Consider the following 23,167-nt stretch of genomic DNA (forward strand, 5'->3'; position numbering starts at 1 on the left):
ACACTACACAAAATAAACATTAAATGTGAGTTCTCAGTTATTCAGTCAGTCAGTCAGTCAGTCAGTCATTTTCCAACCTGCAGTATCCTAACTACAGGGTTACGGTGGTCTGCTGGAGCCAATCCCAGCCAACATAGGGCGCAAGGCAGGAACAAATCCCAGGCAGGGCTCCAGCCCATCGTATGGCAATGTGAGTTGTTTTAGTTTTCCATCCATCTATTTTCCAACCCGCTATATCCTAACTACAGGGTCACAGGGGTCTGCTGGAGCCAATTCCTGCCAACACAGGGTGCAAGGCAGGAAACAAACCCTGGGCAGGGTGCCAGCCCAGCACAGTTGTTTTAGTTTTATTTAGCAAAAAAAAATCTGCCAATGTGGTGAGTAAAATTTGCTTCACAAGAATTCTTAAAATGAGCTAAATAATTGTAAGTAAAATTTTTTTTTATCATTCTTACAATAAAGGAAGCAAGATTTAATGTCATTATATAAATACTTTCACTTGGTTAGATTTTATTTTTTTGCAGTGTAAGATCAATTTTTTAAAAATGGTTGTAGGACTTGGGATTAAAAAAAAAAACACTCTTTGCAGTTACGGGTCTTGTGAGCAGGCCTCACACCAAGCAGCCTGGCCCCAAACTCAAAAGGTAGGCTTGTAGCCTCCTCAGGGTTAGAAATGGATGCGATAAAGGTCACAAATATCAAAAAAAAAAGGCTGGGATTTCAATCCAGGTCCCTGCAGCTATTAGGCAGAAACACTAGCCATTTCTCCTGTGTGCTAAAAAAAGTAGTAAAAAATATAAGTAGTATAGGCTGACCCGCCTTTTAAGGCGACTGACTTTTACGTTGACCACTTCTTAAGGCAATTCAATATGTAGATCAATTTGATATTTTATACAAACTCATTCATTTGGTTATATTGCATTTCAGCGGTATTACTTTAATACTCGTAGTTTCTGTTATTTTTGTGATGAAATTTAAACTTTTTTTCTATATTGAGGTTGCCCTTTTGAACCCCCCTGATATTTACTACGCGGTGAGGCATTTGTACTCCATCAGCATTAATTATTTCCAGAGACATAATTTTGTCTATTTTTCCAGCGCATCACGCACAAAAGGAAGGGAACGATGGGAGCACCAGAACTCTGCTCACATCGTGCCGCTTCGTACCGCAAGCTGCAAGTAGTAATTGTGTGATAAGCGGAATACCGCTACGCTTTCCACTCACGGGACGGAAGGACAATCCCGACCGCTTTTCTATAGTAAGAAAGAAGAAGAAGATATCGGACAGTCTGGAGTAGAAAATCATCTTTTACCTGGAAAAACGAAACTACAAATCCCATCGTGCATTGCAAAATGGATGGGGCGTGTGTGAAACTCCGCGCCTGCGTATCACTCATGGGACAGAAGGACAATCCCAACCACTTTTATATAGAAGGATTCCAAGAATTTTATGGACATATGATGTAATGCATACATATTAGGATTTTTCTGACTATCTGAATGGCAATTCACTTGCAGTGGATATAAAAAGTCTTTACACCCCTGTTAAAATAGCTGGTTTTTGTGATGCAAAAAATTTTAAAAGTTTAATCAATCATTTCAAAACTTTTTACACCTTTATTGTGAAATACCAACTTTAGAAGGTAAAAAACACATCAGAATCCCTTTAGAGAAAATAAATTAAAAATGTACAAAAAACGTGATTGTTTTATAACAGTACTTAGTCTGTGTAGGTAGGAAACTATCAGCTTGGTGCATCTTTGACTTGACAATATTTTCCGACTCTGCCTTGCAAAATCTTTCTAGATCCATTATACTGTGAGGCAGGTCACCTTATAGGTTTTTAATTGGACCATTGGCTCGGCCACTCCAGAACGTTGATCTTCTTTGGGTGAAGCCATTCCTTTGTTGATATGAATGTATGCTCTGTGGTGCTGAAAACTAAACTAAACTAAAATTAGTTGGTACTTGGCGCCATTCATAATTCCCTCCACTTTGACTAAAGACTCAGTTCTGGCAGAAGAAAAGCAGCCCCAAATCTGCTTTGGTGATCTTTTGGTGATGCACGGTGTTGTTTTTATCTCAAACATACCTTTTGAAATTATGGCCAAAATATTCGTCCTTATTCTCATCAGACCATAACATATTTTTCTGCATGATTTTGAGAGACTGGATGTATCTTTTTGCAAAATTTAGCCAGGCTTGGGTGTTTTTCTTTGTGAGAAAAGTCTTCCATCTTGCTACCCTCCCTCCTCCGTAGCCCAGACATATGAAGAGTATGGGAGATTGTTGTTACACGTAGGGAGTAACCAATACTTTGTACAAAGTCCTGTATCTCCTTTAATGTTGCTGTCGACCTTTTGTTAGCCTTGCTGACCAATTTCTCTTTGTCTTCTTATCAGTTTTGGAGGGAGGGTCTGTTCTTCTCAGTATCACTGTTCAACCATATTTTATCCACGTGTTGATGATTGTCCTCACTGTGCTCCCATGGTATTTATAATGCCTTGTATGTTTTTTTGCACCTCTTTCCTGAGCTGTGTCATGAAGTAGGAGTTCCAAAGCAAATAAATTCCCAAAAAGCACTTCCAAAAATGTCCACTAGAGGGGTAAGACCGTCAGAATCTGGCTAGTAACAAGGCAAATACAGATGTTTATAAATAAAATATTTTTGTCCAGAATTGTTCTATAACAAGAAAAAAGTTCCATGGAGCAGAAAGGCAAAAAGGAGTTGCCTAAACAACAAGAACAACAAGACAAACGCAGTCCTAAAATGAAATCCAGAGGCAAAAATCCAAAAAAACAGAGCAGCAGGTCAAACAATCCAGAATCAAAAAGGTACAAAGTAAAGAGAAACAAATGAACTCACCAACTCCAGAGCGCATTCATAACAACCCACCAAGAAGTAAGGGAGACCAGTTCCTGATGATAACTGGCAGGCTACCCCACCCACAAAACACATGAAAGACAGAATACATGAAAGTCACATTAACATTAAAACAATGGCCCTAAAGTGAACAAAAAGTGCATAAAATAAGAATATGAACCCCAGCCAGAGGGGGACCAACCCTGGTTGAAATATAACCTGCTAGATTTTTCATTGGTGATATCCTGTTCCCGTTTTGAAAGCTCCTTGCAGATCACGGCTTTTGTAGTAGGATGTAAACAATAAGATGTCAAGATAATCCTACAGGAACAGCTGAACTTTATTTGGAGGCAATCAGAGTTGCTTTAATTGATAGCAGGTGTAGACTAGCTGCTATTTAACATGTGATTGGTTGATTCTGAACACAGCCACATACATTAATTATAAAGGGGTGTGCACATTTATGCAAATAGGTTTTTGATTTCTGTTTTCATTCATTTATTTTCCACTGTTTATCCGGAGATGGGTTGTGTGGGCAACAGTCTTAGCAGTGAGGCCCATATGTCCCTTTACCCAGCCACACTTGTCAACTCCCAAGATCCCAAGGTATTCCCAGACCGTCTTGGAGATATAATGCTCCCAGTGAGCCCTGGGTCTTCCCAGGGGTCTTCTCCCAACTGGTCATGCCCATTATACCTGCACAGGGAGGCATCCAGGAAACATCTCTACCAGATGCCTGAAGCACCTCAACTGGCTCCTCTCAATTCAGAAGGTCAGTAGCTCTGCTCTGAGCCTCTCCTGGTTGTCTGGACTCCTCATACTAACAGTAAGAGAGAGTCCAGCCACTCAGCAGAGAAAGCTCATTTCGTCTGCCTGTAACCCACTGTCTCGTCCTCTTTGGTCATTACACAAAGCTCAAGACCATAGGTGAGGGTAGGGATGTAGATCGACTGATAAATTGAGAGCTTCACCTTCTGACTCGGCTCCTTCTTGACCACTAAAGATTGGTATAGCGACTGCATAACTGCGCTTGCCACCCTGATCCATCTCTTGATCTCTCCATCCCTTTTCCCTACACTTTGATTTCTATTTTTTTCCTGTAAATAGTTTCTGATTTTTTTCACTTTCTTTGTATCGACTGCAATTTCACAGTAGAAGTGGAAAAACTTCTGACCTGATTGAGCTTGTTTTGTTTTTTTTACGCCACAAAAACCTGTCATTTAAACAAGGGTGTCTAGGCTTTTATATTACTGTAAATATAGCAATCTCCACCTAATTAAAATTTTGGCTAATCAACAGTTTATAGGTGTCTCGGAAACACATCAGAATTTCTTTTTCCCAACCTAGGTGGTGCCTAATTTTTTTTCCCCCCTTTGAAAGCCCACATCTGTGTGTCTCTGCCATACTTGCTCTGGACACTCTTTGGACTTATCACCAATGATGGCCCCCGTGACAAGATGCATAGACACGGATGACAAGGCGTTTATGTGCTCGACCTCTGGCTGGCTGGCTGCCCTTTTGCTGTCAGTCAGATAACCTGTCAGCACCTGCGCTCGGCTGCTGCTTACACTTTCACGTGTCACCGACCTGTGAAACCTGCTTCCTTCAGCACCCGCTCAATGGGAAAATACCTCTGCACCCGTGTGCCCGTATTCACCCTTCAACTGTTTATCTTGCCCTATGCTGCAGGCATCTTTGCAATGCAGCTTAAGGAAATATAAACACTGTCTGCTTTTTGCCAGCACACTTTCCATCATAATGTATGAGCTAATAGCAGTCATTAAAGTATAAAACATGAATGTGGGCATTCACAAGGACAGGTTTATTATACAATTAACAAAAGAGGATGGCCTTAGAGCACTTTGCTTTGGAGCATGCCAACACCTGCTGCCTCGTGACCACAGAAAGTGTTGAATTCTGGTTAATTCTGCTGATTTATTTCAGTGTGAGGGACGTTTAAATTTTTTCCTCCACATAGATACTTTTTTGAAGCTGCCTCAGTGTGTTTTTTCTTTCTTTCTTTCTTTCTTTCTTTCTTTCTTTCTTTCTTTCTTTCTTTCTTTTGTTTAATCAGTCTAGGAACATTTTTTCCCCCAAGTTTAGTAAAATAAAACATGTAAAGAGGTAACAGATATCTCATGGAGTGCACCCAGTAGAATGGTGTCGGAGGAAAGACCAAGTGAAGAACACTAAGCCACTATGGACATGCCCATCCAATCCCATCCCGTCCACTTAGTATTCATTTAGAGAGATGGACATTTTGAATACATTTTGAAAATGTTTGGACACCTCATGAAATGTTTTTTTCTTTTTTTAACACATATGGACATGTCAAGATTTGAACTTCATTTAAATATTTTTAGATAAACTGATATAATTAAGAAATGAAAACCTGACTTTGTAGAATTTAACCAATGTAAAATGAACAGATATGATCATTTCCACCTATGGAAAATATACAGCAAGTCCCCCCTTAGCTCTAATAGCTGCTCCCACAAATTGCAGTTTTCTATAACCGTGTAGCAGTCTCTGACATCAACTGGGTGAACATTTCGTCCACTCCTTCACACAGAATTCTCTTAGCTGTGTGATGTTTGAGGGCTACTCTTGCATGCAAAGCTTGCTTCAAGTCCCCCCCAATGCATCTTGATGGGATTCAGATCCAGGCTTTGACTTGGCAATTCCAGAACCCTCCATTCCTTTCTTTTCAACCATTCCTTCTATGTTTAGGGTCATCGTCATGTTGCAAGGTCCACTTTGGTTTGAGCTTCAATTTTTTGAGATGATTTTATATTATCCTTAATCTCTTAATCCTCCCAAACCTCCGACCCGGATAAAATGAAGAATTCATAGTGGATTCTGTGATGGTGAGCTGCCCAGGTCCTGATGCAACAAAGCAGCGAGAATCTAAAACATTTTAACCAGCAAATGTTGCAGCTGGCATTGGGTGGTCAAATGCTGTCTTCAGTTTTTGCCTTCTGATACTGTGGCCAAATATCTCCATTTGTCTAGAGCAAAATGTTCCAGAAGTCCTGGTCTTTGTCTAGGTGTTCTTGGGCAAATTTTAGTCTGGCCTTGATGTTCTTTCTAGATATAAATGCTTTGGTCCTGGCATACCTCCCATGTAGATCTAATTTGTGCACCTTCTTTATAATGTTAGACCCATGCACTTTGACATCAACAGTGGCAAGGCCAGTTAATTCTTACTTTGTCTTTTTTCTCTTTCTTCATCATGTAAATTCTACCTGGCAGGAAGAAAATTCTTTGATAGTTGTGGTAATTACAACTCAAAGACACATGATATCCTATAAGGTGTTCCACAAGGCTCTATCCTGGGTCCGCTGCTCTTTTCGATCTTCATGCTTCTGTTAGGTCAGGGCACAACGTGAGTTACCACAGCTACTGTATGCTGATGACACACAGCTGTATTTATCAGTAGCACCCGATGACCCTGATTCTCTTGATTTACTAACACAATGTCCGATTTGTATTTCTGAATGGATGAATAATAACTTTCTCAAGCTAAATAAAGAGAAAACGGAAATCTTTTTGATTGGTAATAATGGATACAATGAGGCTATTAGAAATAAACTGGATACATTAGGATTAAAAGTCAAGATGGAGGTAAAAAGCTTAGGGGTAACTGTTGACTGTAATCTGAATTTTGAATCGCATATTAATCAGATCACTAGAACAGCATTTTTTCACTTAAGGAACATAACAAAAGTTACACCTCTTATATCACTAAAAGTTGCTGAGAAATTAGTTCACGCTTTTGTTTTCAGTCGACTAGATTACTGTAATGCACTCCTCTCAGGACTACCCAAAAAAGCCATAAATCGTTTGCAACAAGTGCAGAATGCAGCTGCTAGAATCCTAACCAGGAAAAGAAAATCCGAACACATTTCTCCAGTTTTGAGGTCACTACACTGGTTACCTGTGTCATTCAGAATTGACTTATGGTTTATAAAGCCTTAAATAATCTTATATATCAGAATGTCTGACACCTTATATTCCAAATCGTAACCTCAGATCCTCAAACGAGTGTCTCCTTAGAATTCCAAGAGCAAAACTTAGAAGAAGTGGTGAGGCGGGCGGCCTTCTGCTGTTATGCACCTCAAATCTGGAATAGCCTGCCAATAAGAATTTGCCAGGCTGATACAGTGGAGCACTTTAAAACACTGCTGAAAACACATTACTGTAACATGGCCTTCTCATAACTTCACTGTAATTTAATCCTGATACTCTGAATGTTCAATTCATTATAATAACTATTCGTGGTGGCTCTAAAATCTGTACTAACCTCTACCCTCTCTTCTTTCTTTTTTCGGTGTCCTTTTGGTCACCATCTACTCAAAGCACCGTTATGTTCCAACAGTGATGGATTAAAAACCAGAAGTCTGCATGACCATCATCATCAAGTCCTTCCGTGAGAACCCTAAATACAAAGAGGACTATTTCATTTATGTTAGGTAGAATGCCCAGAGGGGACTGGGCGGTCTCGTGGCCTGGAACCCCTGCAGATTTTATTTTTTTCTCTAGCCGTCTGGAGTTTTTTTGTTTTTTGTTTTTTCTGTCCTCCATGGCCATCGGACCTTACTCTTTTTCTATGTTAACTGATGTTGTCTTATTTTAATTTCTTATTTTGTCTTTTATTTTTCTTCATTATTTAACTCTTTGAGGGCTGAATATTTTTTTCCAAAAGACATAGTTTCTGAAAGCAATGGTTTCATACAGAAATCAACGTAAAACGTCTGTTGCTGCATGCTGCGGCTGCCAGTTTGCCAAGAATGTGCGGCAGGCTTGCTGCCAGGCTGTCTTTGCGTGGCGGCACAGCGGCCACGGTCGCAGTGCATTGCAATCTGGTTTCTACCACTGATCATTGTTAAGTGGCAGTCCTCCTGGCGAACAAGTGCCATAGGTGTGTCAGCTACTTGAACCTGTTCAGCACCACGATTAGCTGGGGACCAGTAAGCTGACGCTGGAACCTCACATTTGTTTTCGGTCACTCGTATCAAAATCGGAGTCCGACAAGTCATAGTCCAGTTCAGAGATAATAGGCAAAACTTTGTCCACAGAGTATTTTGCTTTACCCATTCGCTTTGATCTCTCACCATTATGTCAGTGACATTTTTGCCATTGTTTGCACCTTGCTACTCACATGAGTGCCGGAAATCTCGGTCAATCCATTGAAGATAACTTTCCTTCTAGCAATGAGAGTCCAACTAAAACATAACAGTTGGTTTTGTCACAGATTACAGTTGATTACTATTGTCAACTCCTCCTTTTGACTAAAGTTGACATCATCCCTGAAAGAGTTAAAGCACTTTGAGCTACTTTTTTTGTATGAAAACGTGCTATATAAATAAATGTTGTTGTTGTTGTAGTGAGACCAGCTATGTTATATGGGTTGGAGATGCTGGCACTAACCAGAAAACAAGAGACAGAGCTGGAGGTGGCAGAGTTAAAGATGCTAAGATTTGCATTGGGTGTGATGAGAATGAACAGGATTACAAATGAGGACTTTAGAGAGTCAGCTCAGGTTGGACGGTTTGGAGACAAAGTCAGAGAGGTGAGATTGTGTTGGTTTGGACATGTGCAGAAGAGAGATGCTGGGCAGATGCTGGGAGAAGGATGTTAAGGATGGAGCTGCCAGGCAAGAGGAGAAGAGGAAGGCCTAAGAGAAGGTTTATGGATGTGGTGAGAGAGGACATGCAGGTGATGGGCGTAACAGAACAAAATGATGAGGACAGGAAGATATGGAAGAAGATGATCCACTGTGGCAACCCCTAATGGGAGCAGCTGAAAGAAGAAGAAGATTAGATTGATACTTTTTTTTTGTTGTTCTCCAGGTGACGTTGTTCCATTGTCATTTTGTTATTCATGCTTCCCTATGAGTGCCAGTATTTTCCATAACTTAAAATGGTGTGTGCTAATCTTTTGTGGACAAAGTGCATTGCCAGACAATGTGATGCACACAATTGTGGTGCATGACCTCAGTGTGGCTGCAGTATAAAACTAGTATAAAAGCCTACAACAAAGTTGTTGAATTTTAAGAAAAAAGAAGAAAGTCTTTCTTCTGAGAACGCTTTACTTGAACAATAAGCACAAGGACAATGTAATCACTTGCTTTGACTCATGCTTTATTATACGGTTTAGAGCTGGTTTTTGTCTTAGTAACATGTGGAAAGATTTTTGACGACTTCTGTATACTGACCCTGCCAGGCTATTCTCTAAAAAAAAGATGTCTGCTCCTCACTAAAATGTTTGTTCTGTAGGCCCTCCTGTTCATATAGCTGAACACGTTAAGGTGGGAGCCCCAAAATAGCCATACCAGTTAAAACCCCAAAAAGGATATATGGATCTTGCCAAAGCGATTTCTGTCTTGCATGTTTTAGACATATAAATTAGTGTTTCGGAAGAAAAATTCAAGTGTTAATATTGGCAGTGAAATAATACTTTATGACAGTTTTAAAATAAAAAACAAAGTTTTTTTTTTTAAGAACCTATCTGAACCTTTGTTATATTTTCCTGTACATTTAGTTTTCTTGGTTAAGTATGCCATGTAAGGCAAATCTTTATAATGTTTGTCAAATTACACAGTAAAGTGAAACAAAATCTGCCAGGAATTTACAGGAAATGGAGTCCCCTGAGCTGATGTCAAAGCAGTAGGGAATATGCCCTGATCTAGGAATGCTGCATGTAGTCTTCACTGCTAAAAAAGAGGCAGTGAAGGAACAATTTCATTATTTTTTAGGGCACCCCTTTCCTATGACAATCATGTTACATTCAGATGTCAACCATACGTGTAAGAGTGATATGTGACACCACCACATTTCAGACATTTATTGTACCAGTGCTGTTGTATGGATTTGACCATCCTAAGGTGGCGAGACTGCATCTCATGACTATAGTGCCTTCTTCTTCTTTCGGCTGCTCCCATTATGGGTTGCCACAGCAGATCATCTTCTTCCATATCTTTCTGTCCTCTGCAGCTTGTTCTGTTACACCCATCACCAGCATGTCTTCTCTCACCACATACATAAACCTTCTCTTAGGCCTTCCTGCTTTTCTCTTCCCTGGCAGCTCTATCCTTAGCATCCTTCTCCCAATATTTTCAGCATCTCTTCTCTGCACATGTCCAAACCAACGCAATCTCACCTCTCTGAGTTTGTCTCCCAGCCGTCCAACCTGAGCTGACCCTCTAATGTCCTCATTTCTAATCCTGTCCATCCTCGTCATACCCAATGCAAATCTTAGCATCTTTTACTCTACCACCTCCAGCTCTGTCTCCTGCTTTCTGGCCAGTCCCACCATCTCCAACCCTTCCCTTTCACTCTTGCATATATCCGTCTGTCACAAATCACTCCTCACACTCTTCTCCATCCATTCCACCATGCCTGCACTCTCTTTCTCACATCTCTTCCACAATTACTCTGTACTGTTGATCCCAAGTATTTAAACTCATCCACCTTCATCAACTCTTACTTCTTGCATCCTCACCATACCACTGACCTCCCTCTCATTTACACGCATGTATTCTGTCTTGTTCCTACTGACCTTCATTCCTCTCCTCTTTAGATCAGATCTCCACCTCTCCAGAGTCTCCTCAACCTGCTCCCTACTATCGTTACAGATCACAATGTCATCAGCAAACATCATAGTCCACGGGGACTTCTGTCTAATCTCGTTTGTGAACCTGTCCATCACCATTACAAATAAGAAGGGGCTCGGAGTCGATCCCTGATGTAATCCCACCTCCACCTTGAATACATATGTCACTCCTACCGCAGACCGCACCACAGTCACACTTCCCTCGTACATATCCTGTACAACTCTTACATACTTCTCTGCCACTCCCGACTTCCTCATACACAATACCACAGCTCCTCTCAAGGCACCCTGTCATATGCTTTCTCCAGGTCCACAAAGACGCAATGCAACTCCTTCTGGCCTTCTCTATACTTCTCCATCAACATCCTCAGAACAAACATCACATCTCTGGTGCTCTATCTTGGCATGAAACAACACTGCTGCTCACTAATCATCACCTCACTTCTTAACGGAGCTTTCACTACTCTTTCCTATAACTTCATGCTGTGGCTTATCAATTTTATGCCCCTGTAGTTACTACAGTCCTGCATATCGCCCTTATTCTTAAATATCGGCACCAGTACACTTCTTCTCCACTCCTCAGGCATCCTCTCATGTTCCAAGGTTCCTTTAAGCAATCTGCTTAAAAGCTCCACTGCCATCTCTCCTAAACACCTCCATGCTTCCACAGGTATGTCATCTGGACCAACAGCCTTTCCATTCTTCATCCTCTTCATAGCTGTCCTTACTTCCTCCTTGCTAATCGGTTGCACTTCCTGATTCACTGTCTCCACATCATCCAACCTCTTTTCTCTCTCGTTCTCTTCATTCATCAGCCTCTCAAAAGTACTCTTTCCATCTGCTCAACACACTGTCCTCACTTGTGAGTATGTTTCTATCTTTATCCTTTATTACCCTAACCTGCTGCACATCTTTCCCAGCTCAGTCACTCTGTCTAGCCAATCGGTACAGATCCTTTTCTCCCTCCTTAGTGTCCATCCTCTCATACAACTCATCATACGCTTTTTCTTTAGCCTTCACCACCTCTCTTTTCACCTTGTGCCTTATCTCCTTGTACTCTTCTCTACTTTCTGCATCTCTCTGACTATCCCACTTCTTCTTTGCCATCCTCTTCCTCAGCATACTCTCCTGTACTTTCCCATTCCACCACTAGGTTTCCTTTTCCTCCTTCCTCTGTCCAGATGGCACCACAAGCACCTTTCTTGCTGTCACCCTTACTACATCTGCTGTAGTTTCCCAACTCTCTGGTAATTGTTCACTACCACCCAGTGCCTGTCTCACCTTCTCCCTAAACTCAACCTTGCAGTCTGCCTTTTTCAATTTCCACCATTTGATCCTTGGCTTTGCCCTCACTCTCTTCCTCTTCTTGATCTCCAACATCATCATACAGACCACCATCCTATGCTGCTTGACTACACTTTCCCCTGCCACCACTTTACAGTCTTTAATCTCCTTCAGATCAACTCTTCTGCATAGGATGTAATCCACCAGTGTGCATCTTCCTCCACTCTTGTACGTCACCCTATGTTCCTTCCTCTTCTTAAAATACGTATTCACCACAGCCATGCCCATCCTTTTGGAAAAATCCACTATCCTCTGACCTTCTACATTCCTCTCATTGACACCATACCTACCCATAACCTCCTTGTGTCCTCTGTTCCCTTCACAAACATGTCCATTGAAATCCGCTCCAATCACCACTTTCTCTCCCTTGGGTACACTGTTCATCACTTCATCCAACTCACTCCAAAAATCTTCTTTCTCATCCATTACATACCCAACTTGCGGGGCATATGCACTAACAACATTCATCATCACACCTCCAATTTCCAGCTTCATAATCATTACTCCATCTGATACTCTTTTCACCTCCAGAACACTCTTGACATACTGTTCCTTCAGAATAACCCTTACTCCATTTCTCCTCCAATCCACACCATGATAGAACAATTTGAATCCACCTCCAATCCACCTGGCCTAACTCCACTTCCATTTAGTCTCTTTTACGCACAATATATCAGCTTTCCTTCTCTCCATCATATCGGCTAACTCTCTCCCCATACCAGTCATACTGCCAACATTCAAAGTTCCTACCCTCAGTTCCAGTCTCTTTACCTTCCTCCTCTCCTCCTGCCTCCGGACACGTCAACCCCCTCTTCTTTTCCTTCTTCTTTGGCCAACAGTAGCCCAATTTCTGCCAGCACCCTATAGACTAACAATACTGGTGGCAGTCACTGTTAACCTGGGGCTCGACCGATCCGGTATGGAAATTTGTATTGTTGTCTGAATATTGATTTGGCAAAATTTTGCACAGGATGCCCTTCCTGATGTAACCCTTCCCATTTATCTGGACTTGGGACTGGCACGAAGAAACACACTGGTTTGTGCATCCCCTATGGCTGTGTTATCTCATGACTATAGTGTAATGTCTATAAAAAATATCCATCCTTTTGGAAGTTTTCACATTTTATTGGTATCTTCTTCTTCTTCATCTTTATCCACCTCCATGTGGGACTAATGCACCTGAACCATACAGCTGCAACTGCAACTCCTCTCCAGTCACACCCTTTTCATTCAAGTCTTCATTTACTTACCCTGCACTTCCATACCCATCATTCTTTTGCCCAGATTTTCATTAACTCTCTTCATCGAATGCCCATACCTCTTTAACCTACTTTCCTGAACTTATCTTAGACAGCTCTTCCACTTTTATTGTGCCTCTGATTGTTTCATTTCCTATTCTGTTCTTTTTTGGTAACTCTACACATCCATTTCCACGTTCTCATTTCTGGCACATCCAACTTCTTGTCCTTCACTGCCTTTACTGCCCACGTTTCAGCTCCATACATCGTTGATGGTCTTACCACCACTGTCTTAAAATCCTTACCTTTAACCTTCTCCTTAATTCTTTGATCACAATACTCCTGATACCCTCTTTCAATTCAATTCAATTTCTATCCCTATCTATCTATCTATCTATCTATCTATCTATCTATCTATCTATCTATCTATCTATCTATCTATCTATCTATCTATCTATCTATCTTCTTTGCCTCCATCTTTGCCTTTGTCACATACTGCCCGTGTCTGTACCACCACCGTGATACTTTGGTCCCAGATGGTCTTCTTCCTGCCGTCCTACCTTCACCTACTCTTAGAACAACTTTGCTATTCTTCTCCCACTTTTCCTCCATGCTTTCATTTATAACTAAACCTTTTGCTAAACCCTTCCTCATTTAATCTCCATCACTGTTTCCTTGGTACTGCTTGCTCAGATTTAATTCTCCTGCTGATTCTTACCTCCCAGTCCATCACCACCACTTTATGCTACACTGTCACGCTTTCCCTATTTATGACTGTACAATTCTTTATCTCACTCAAATGTGATCCTCTACACATTAGAAAGTCTACTTGGTTTTATTGTTATATATCAATGAATTGCCGTGGTTTTAGTTTGTTTTTTTCGACACAGACTGCTAGATAACAGCTGTTTAATGTCAGTTTGAAAATAGATCTCTGCAAAGTGATCTATATTAATTACAAATCTAAAACACAAATTGATAAGTGAATGATTAACCCTCTTCAAGTCAGCCTTTAATAGATGGCAGCCATTACACCCTTGAGTCTGGGTGTACAGCTGTCTGCCTTTCTCTATCAGTTTTGTATTTCTTCACTCTGCTTCAAGCTCTGTCAGGGGTCATGGAGACCATGAGTAAAACAGCCTTTGTCAAGTCCAGTCCTAAATTCTCACTTGGATTGAGATCTGGACTCTACATTAGCCAACCTAGGATATTCACATTATTGTTTTGAAGCCATTCCTATATGGCATTGGCTTTATGTTTGGGGTCATTGTCTTGCTAGACCAGATATCTTCTACCAAGACACAGATTCCTTGTAGACTGCATCAGGTTTTCCTCCAGGATTTTCATTTATGTTATTTTTCTGACTTACCCTCACAAGCGTTCCATGGCCTGCTACAGATGAGCATCCCCCTCCCCACACTGCCACTGCCAAGCTTCACTGTGGAGATGGTGTATTTTTGATAATGTGCAGTGTTTAATTGTATTTAGCCTGATTGTCAAAAAACTGTTGTTACACCAGAGAGTGATGTAATAATCAATATCATAGATTCTTAAACTGCCTGCTTGTTGTCTGAATTTGGGTTGTGTAGAGTCATGATTCACAATAATACTAAATATGAAAGGGTCGCACATGGTTTTGCAGAGTGTCTTGTGATGGGTCACTGCGGGCATCTGAAACAAATGCCTTTGCTCCATTTCAGTCTGCATCACCAGTTCTCCAAGGGGGGACCCAAAGGTGGGATAACGGTCAGGGGAAATTTTTGGTCTTGAAAACACAAAAAAAGCCAATATTGGGCCACAAGAAACAAAAAATCAAGAGTGGTCTCCCCTAGACTTTCTCGTATACTCAGATATGCAAGACAATGATTATATTTTTATATTATATACATTAAAGAACCATCAACAACAAATCAAATCAAATTAATAATATAGTGAACAATTATTATAAAAGTAAAGGTGAACAATTCGGACTCTGCAGCTGCATGAATAAAAAATTAGTAGTATTATAAATAAATTGAAAAGTACTTACCAAATAGTTAAATCCTGTTCACCTATAACAAGTAAAACACTGCAATCCAAAAGAAAAACAGCGGTTTAATAAATCCTTCTTTGCAGAAGAATTACGTATTTCCGACTCACTAGCATGAACTGACAAAATGATCGATAATGTCGAATATAGCTACTTAAATAGCTGTTGAGTACACAGTTGAGTAGAAGTCGTTGCAGTTTTCATCATTCTGGGTGTCTTCTATGCTAGTTGTTAATTGTCGCGAAATGAAGGGAGCAAACTACAAAGGAAAAGGGGAAAATAATAGGAAAACAACAAAAGAGAGTTAAAAATGTATATTTATAAATGTAAAAACCACACTGTTGTGTTTTTCTGAAAGCAGAATAAGAGAAGAGTAAATAAGACCAGCTAATTAAATGAGATCAGATGTTATCGATTATCATCACTGATTGTGAATCTTGTAGGAACAAAAACCTGCAGCCACAGTGGGTCCCCAGGACCGAGTTTGGAAACCACTGACCTAACTGAAAGCATATTCAAGTTATCATGTTTACAAACACACACACATATATAATTCCAGAAATGGTATTTTCTCAGGGAGGTCTAAAATGTCGAGACTGATCAAAATCTCGAAATCGAATTTTTGGACAATTCCAGTACTTTCCCTATACTTTGTATACAAGAAAGTAACAGAAAGTCTAAGAACTGCTGGTCAGAATGACAGAAAGACAGCAAACAGAAGTGTGGAGCTGAATACCTGCAGTGGTCTCCTTGTAAGTGTTTGTCTGCGTGTTTCTTCTGTTGCTGAACTCGTTACAATATCCAGTATTTACTGTATTTACATCATTAAGCTTCAGTCACCTTGTGCTGCTGAGCTCCTGAATTGGTAACGGCAATTTTACTTTTCTATTTTCTCTCCGTGTCTCATCTTTTATTTAGTTTCTTTTTCTCTCAATTTATCCTTCCATATTAACTTTACATGTTTGCCTCGTAATGGGACACTGCAACCCCAAACATTTAAAATGCATAGACTGGAGTACATTTGGGGGGTGGATCTTTACAAAGAAACCCTCTGGGTAGAGCCTTTTCAGCAGAGAATTTTGCCACTTTTTACTATAAACTATTTAGCAAGTTGTTAAAAAATGTGTGTTCTAGTTCAAGAGTTACATGTGGCCCCACGAGACTACACTCTCACTAACAGGCTCAGACATTCCTGTCCTACATTGGGTTACCTGTGCCCAGGTGACTACACTTTCTAGTTTGTGGTGCTTCTCCTGCTGGTTACCCTTACAGGCCATGCAGCACACAAATTGTGCTTAGCACCGCCACGTGGCCTCTGACGGCCTCACTGTCCTGTGCTGCCTGTTTTGCTCTCTCTCCCTCTTTCCTATGGATATGTTCTGTGAGACTTTACCACCTTGTCTTTGCCCTTTCCGCAGCTACTCTTTACCAGCTGAGCACCGCTTCACAAAAGAGACAAACAAATTCAGATCCTAGCTATGTTCCATTTTGTTAGATAAACATGTGCCCTTTTCACTTGGGAGTTAGAACTTGCTCCTCTAAAGCATGTGACTTTGTGCCATTGTCCCAGGGAACTTAAGTCTTGTGTGCATCTGTGTGAAGCTGGCAGTATAGAGGCATTTCATCTCGGAGTACTTACTTTAATCCCAGCAAGTGGGCGTCTGTTTGAAGAGCCAGTTTCCTGCTCTACCTGTTCTGTCAACTGCTGTTTAAATGGAGGAGTGAAAACACAGAGCAGAATTGATGGTGTTTTCATTGTTTCTTTTCTCGTTTGCCCCCAACCTCCCCCATCACCCCTTTCCAATGCTTGGATACGGCAGCTTAATGACAGAGAGTTCAGACAGATTCCCTAGACGCTCGACCCTACCCCTAACCCTCACCCCTATCCTTGGAGTATTTTTGTAATTGTTAACTACCAAATTGAACAGGGAGTGAGATGTGTAGGATTATGAGAGGGCACCCTTTATGTCCGCCCATCATCTGCCACGGAGAAGGCACTTTTTTATTTGCATATTAAGAGTGCTGTTTTCTGAACTGCTCCCTGCCCCCTCCACAGAATGTCTCTCCTAATACGCTGCAGCTGCCAGCCACGCTCACTGTGAAGTCATCTTCATTGGGATTTATGTGTCTGTCGTAACCAATAACAGAGGTGTACGACAGGATCAAAGAGCCAAGCCAGCAGCCCAGTCGTGTTTTTATTTGTTGGAAAAGTTCACTTTTATTGCAGGCATTGGGAGAGGTGTCAGTGGGACACTGGTGGGTAAAAAGGATCCTACTGGCGAACATGCCTGTCCTCCTCCCCTGCCAATTGTCTACTTTACCTTTCCAGAAGCAAAAGCAAAATCAGAGTCTGTCGGCTGGCTTTGAGTAGCCAAAAGTTTGTTGGGCCTGATTTAGGAAAGGGACACTGGCATTTTGTACCTGGCGTGCATTGCAGCCAATACATTTTATGCGTGCTGCGTCTGTATTCTTTGCTGAAACCAGATGTTTCCCATGCGACTTGAACGAGTGGCAGTGTCTGAGCCAGCCAGGGCCATATTGAAGACGCTCACAGTGGTCAGCTTGAGGTCTGGTGTCTGAGCATCTGGTCTGTATTTCCTGCTATTAAAGCTTTCCTATTTTGGAGCAGCTGCTGTTAAAAACAAGAGCTTGTGCCACCTTTCAACATCCTCATGGCTGGGGCTCACTCTCTCCCTCACACTGCTTCTTCTATTCTCACTCTCACTATGAGAGAAGATGTTCCTGGTTTGAAGATAACTGTTGTCAAAGGGACCACCGCACACTGCTTATGTCTCCCTTTTTGTTGCAGGATTTTAGATTGATATGTTCTGTATTGGGGCGGCACGGTGGCACAGTGGTAGCGCTGCTGCCTCGCAGTTAGGAGACCCTGGTTCGCTTCCCAGGTCCTCCCTGCGTGGAGTTTGCATGTTCTCCCCGTGTCTGCGTGGGTTTCCTCCGGGCGCTCCGGTTTCCTCCCACAATCCAAAGACATGCAGGTTAGGTGGATTGGTGCTTCTAAATTGGCCCTAGTGTGTGCTTGGTGTGTGGGTGTGTTTGTGTGTGTCCTGCGGTGGGTTGGCACCCTGCCCAGGATTAGTTCCTGCCTTGTGCCCTGTGTTGGCTGGGATTGGCTCCCCGTGGACCCCCGTGACCCTTTATTCGGATTCAGCGGGTTAGAAATTGGATGGATGGATGGATGTTCTGTATTGGTTCCCTCTCCATTTCCCAGCACACAGTGATCCTAGCTTGGTTTCCTTCTGACTTACTACTTATTACTACTTACTAGCTGTGTATACCCATGCTGTAAAAAGCCCGGGGTCCTAGAAACTATTGAAATCGTCAGAAAAAAAGTGAAATGCGGAGATGTTAGGTAATTGAAAGGAACTACTCTGGGCATTTCTCTCCTAGGAGGTTTCGTTTTGTTGATGTGCTCGCATAGTTTATGCATTAGCAGCTAAGCACCTGTTTTTCTTCTGAGGTTTCGTTTTGCCGACGTGCTCGCCTCGCTTGTGTATTAGCGACGGGAGGAAAAGTAAAAGGGACACCGTTTTGCCGATGTGCTCACCACGCTTATGTAATAGCTGATAACTCCAGCCCAACTCCACCTCTCACTTCCAGGCCGGACAGACACACACACTTCCACGCATAGACAATCCTTCTATATAAAAGCAGTCGGATGTCCTTCCGTCCCGTGAGTGCTACGCAGGCGCGGAGTTTCACACACGCCCCGTCCATTTTGCAATGCACAATGGGATTTGTAGTTTCATTTTTCCAGGTAAAAGATGATTTTCTACTCCAGACTGTGTGATATCTTCTTCTTCTTTCTTACTATATAAAAGCGGCCAGGATTGTCCTTCCGTCCCGTGAGTGGAAAGCGTAGCGGTATTCCGCTTATCACAGACTTACTACTTGCAGCTTGTGGTACGAAGCGACATGATGTGAGCAGAGTTCTGGTGCTCCCATCGTTCCTTTGCTTTTGTGCGCGATGCGCTTGAAAAATAGACAAAATTATGTCTCTGGAAATAATTCATGTTGATGGAGTACAAATGCCTCACCGCGTAGTAAATATCAGAGGGGTTCAAAAGGGCGACCTCAATATAGAAAAAAAAGTTAACATTTCATCACAAAAATAACAGAAACTACAAATGTTAAAGTAATACCGCTTAAATGCAATATAACCAAATTAATGAGTTTGTATAAAATATCAAATTGATCTACATATTGAATTGCCTTAAGAAGTGGTCAACTTAAAAGTCGGATCTCCTTAAAGGCGGGTCAGCCTAGTTATATATAAGACTAGCTGCCCCCAGCTGCTCCACCCATGTAGTAGTAAAACAGGACAAACGTTAAAACTCAATAAAAAAAATTAAAAAAAATGTCATTCTGGCCAAGCGGAAGGTAGGTACGCTCCAACGTCAAACATTGCCACTGTATCTGATCATGTTTGGCTCGGAGGGGAGAGCATCTCCTGTTTGGGGAGAAAAGCACATGGCTGTGATATCTCTGGCAATCAGCAGCAACCCCCTAAAACACACGTAGTTCTCATCTCTCTCTCTCTCAAAAACGTGAAATGTTACTCCTTAACAATCTCTAGACGATGATGTCTGCTGAATATACAGGTATGTCTAGGTAAGCAGAGGCAAGGCACACTCCAACACTTGGTGAGAGGTAGATTAACCAGAGCGGAGGCTGGCGCTTGAGTGAGGAGGGTCCCACCCAACTCCCCTTGGCACACAGCCTCTTTCCTGGATTTGCACAAATAAGTCGGTACCGCAAGTCAACTATGATACTTAGCGCTATGAGAGAAGTCACAAAATCAGCTGGAATGTTCAAGCAAATTATAGAAGAAAACCCGATCTAAATCAGATAAGTAGTTCTCTCGTGAAAAGCAGACTTATATATATAGGCATCAGATCAACTGATTCAGTAGCAACTTTTAAATCATATTTAAAGAATTTACTTTTAAATGTATTTAGATCTTAATTATAAATCTCTTTAATGTTGTATTTACTTTCCCAAATCATTGTTTAAAACCTCTGATGTCCATTTTATTTGTGTCTGGTATGTATGTTCAATATGAAGCAGTTTGTGCTGAGTGCCTTGAAAAGTGCTATATAAATAAAGTTGTTATTATTATTATTATAATTATTACCGTATATACTCACGTATAAGTCAGGTCTTGAAACTTTAAAAATCGATCATAAATTCAAACCCCGACTTGTATGCCCGTTCAAAAGTGTGACGCTTACTTTTTTTTTTTACATCTTCTTGCCTCCTCCAATCTCGCCTCAGTTTCACAGATGCATTGAATTTTGTTGCAGCAGCTCAGTTACCAATTGTGTTTGCTACTTCAACAATGTTTCATTTAAAACCAGCTTCATATTTTTTTCTGATCAAACACTCCATCGTAGATACGGGATACTCTTACAATAAAGGTGTATGAGGGTGTGAGATACAAAAAACACAAATCAGTGTAAACGTTGCTTCGGAATAGTTCGGGTATCACCGTGTAGCCACGTAGGCACAATAGAGAGGTTAGGAGCACACACTGATACAGCGCATTGCTGCACCCACATAGAAGAAAAAGGCCGTGTGCTCGGTAGTTACTCTCTGGGGGCGTTAGCATAAAATAATCTCTTGGACCAATAGAGTGAGTTTTCCGCTTTCGATTTATACAACCGACATTATAAAATACCAGAAATTATATGATAAAATCAAGTCCCGACTTATCCGTGGGAGAATTTAACCATGAGTATATACAGTATTATTATTTTTATTATAAAAATGGTAGCACTCATTAAACAAGCTGGAAAAACGTGTAAATTGTTTTAACTCCCTAAAATTCACTCTAAAAATAGGAAAGAAAAGGAATTAAAAACCACACAAAATAAGCATATCAAATTGTATAACAAATCTAAACTCTAACACCTAGCTGGGGTGGCTTTATGCTACATGTGGCAACATCGCACTGCCACATGTGATTCTAGCCCTGCCTGTCTATTTCCTTGGCATTCTGCTAAGTTAAGTAGTGTCACTCCATTTTGTGCTGCTTTACACTTCTCAAGTGCTTAGTGACACTGAACTATCCTGGCTTACACGCACATGCAGGATATCATTGAATTGTCTATAAAACCTCTGAGTTGTACTTGCATTTATCAATTCATTTTCAAACCTGAGTAATGTAGATCAGGATTACAGGCTTCTGAGCCCACATCAGAAGCATCATGTGCAAATCAGGATTCGTCTCTCGATGAAGGAACAGTCCATCAAGTCCACATTCACGCACAATTTTGCCTCCAGTTACAACTTCCATTTGTCCATGATGGCCACAAATGTTACCTACCTTCACCAGGCAGGGGCAGACAGTTGATGTTGAAATTGACATACATCAAATACCACAAGGAATGTTTCTGGGGTTTCATTGGAGCAAATGCCAATCGCTTTTCTCCTCCCTCAATATCACAGCTTCTACTTTCCTTATCTTGAGCATGGTTCTGACTGTTAAGAATAACACAAACACACTTTTAGATCAAACACCCCCATAAATACCTTTCTATCTATTCTTTTTGGAGTATCTCCTCCAATTTTTCAGCTTATCCTTGAACAATATATTTTATTCCTTTGTTGTTTGCTGGAGGAATTAGGAGTCAAAAGAATCCACTACTTAAGCCAGCAGCCTCTGATCTTTGTGTGACATGCATATACAATGAGAATTAACTTGCTGTTCTATTGTTTTTTTTTAAGGTTGTTTGGATTCTATAAGGGAATTCTACCTCCAATCCTGGCAGAAACCCCCAAGAGAGCAGTTAAGGTAATATTTTTTTTTCTCAATCTGACCTTGTCTGTAATGTTTTTGTTTCACGTATGTTCTGATGGTAATAGTGATATTTCAGATCACATTTAGTGAATCCTGTGTTCTAAAATCAACACTCCTAGAGTAAGTCTGTCTTGGTGGTTTCCATATCATTTATTCCTAGTAGTGAATATAAAACCAGTTGCTTCTTTGAGCTATGCAGTGCCATTATCAGTTTCTTACTCTGCCCCGTGCCTAGCATTTGCTTTGTGTTCATTTCCCCAATGTCTTTCGGTGTGGCACCATCATTTCAGAGAGTATTATTGTTAGAAGCCACAGACTGATGGATTTGTTTGGTTAGTGTTAGACTTTTCAATGACTTCTGCTTGAAGAAACCTCCCAGGTGGAGTTAGAAACCCAGTTAGATGTGAAATTAAGGAATTGTTGGTTAGTGCAGAAGGGAAATAAGGCTAGTGATCCATGGGTACCTGTCCATTAATCCATCTATGCATTTTCTTGAACTACTACTATGTCCTTATCAGAGTATTGAGGAGCCAGACTCCATATTGGCATGAAATGGTCAATCTTGAATAGGATGACAGCACAATGCTTGGGCACACTAACACAAACAAGCACTGGCTTAATCTCAATGCACCAGTTTAGAGTCATCAATTGTCCTCAAAACAAGTGTAATGTGGTCAGAAAGATGCCAACTGATGTTAAACTTGGCCAATGGAAAGTTAACACAACTGAAGCAAAGTATGAGATGTGCTACCATCAATAACTTAAAATCTGAGTTCAGCTGTGGGACTGAGTGAAGGAAGTCAGAAGGCCTAGTTTCTCGTATCTTGCCATAGGTGACATTCATTCATGACCCACTCGGGTTCCACTCCTATTAGTGACAAATGGCCAAGTAACCAAAGATACACAAACAATCTATACTGGATAATTTCAAGAAAAAGTTGTTTGATCTGCGGAATACCGGTTAGTGTTAATTTTTGATGATGGGAAGTCCTGGATATAATTACTCCATGGATCCTTCCTGCCTAGAGACAGCAGTGCAGACTACTGAAGGTCACTCAGTGGGTAAGTCTTTTTTTGGCACGTAATGTGTCCCTTGCTGTAATTACTCCTTTGAACCCTGCCCTCCCAGCATTTTTGTACAATAACCCTAGATTGTCCAGCAATTTTCAACTATTTTGTAAACCAAATATTTTTCACGATTTCCTACCATTCATAATATGGATCTATCACCAAAACTGCACTTTCGAGTAATATGCTTCAAA

The 23,167-nt window shown here is 41.1% G+C and overlaps 1 protein-coding gene across 1 annotated transcript in view; it reads left to right on the plus strand.

Annotated features, from left to right (window-relative positions):
- Window positions 1-23,167, plus strand: part of slc25a21 (solute carrier family 25 member 21) — a 489,146-nt gene that overhangs the window by 405,336 nt on the left and 60,643 nt on the right. Inside the window, exon 5 of the mRNA XM_039741079.1 lies at window positions 21,833-21,899. Within this exon, the coding sequence (XP_039597013.1) occupies window positions 21,833-21,899 (67 nt within the window). The remainder of the gene's footprint in view (window positions 1-21,832; window positions 21,900-23,167) is intronic.

This window comes from Polypterus senegalus, chromosome 18 (genome assembly GCF_016835505.1).
Source record: "Polypterus senegalus isolate Bchr_013 chromosome 18, ASM1683550v1, whole genome shotgun sequence".
NCBI lineage: Eukaryota > Metazoa > Chordata > Cladistia > Polypteriformes > Polypteridae > Polypterus > Polypterus senegalus.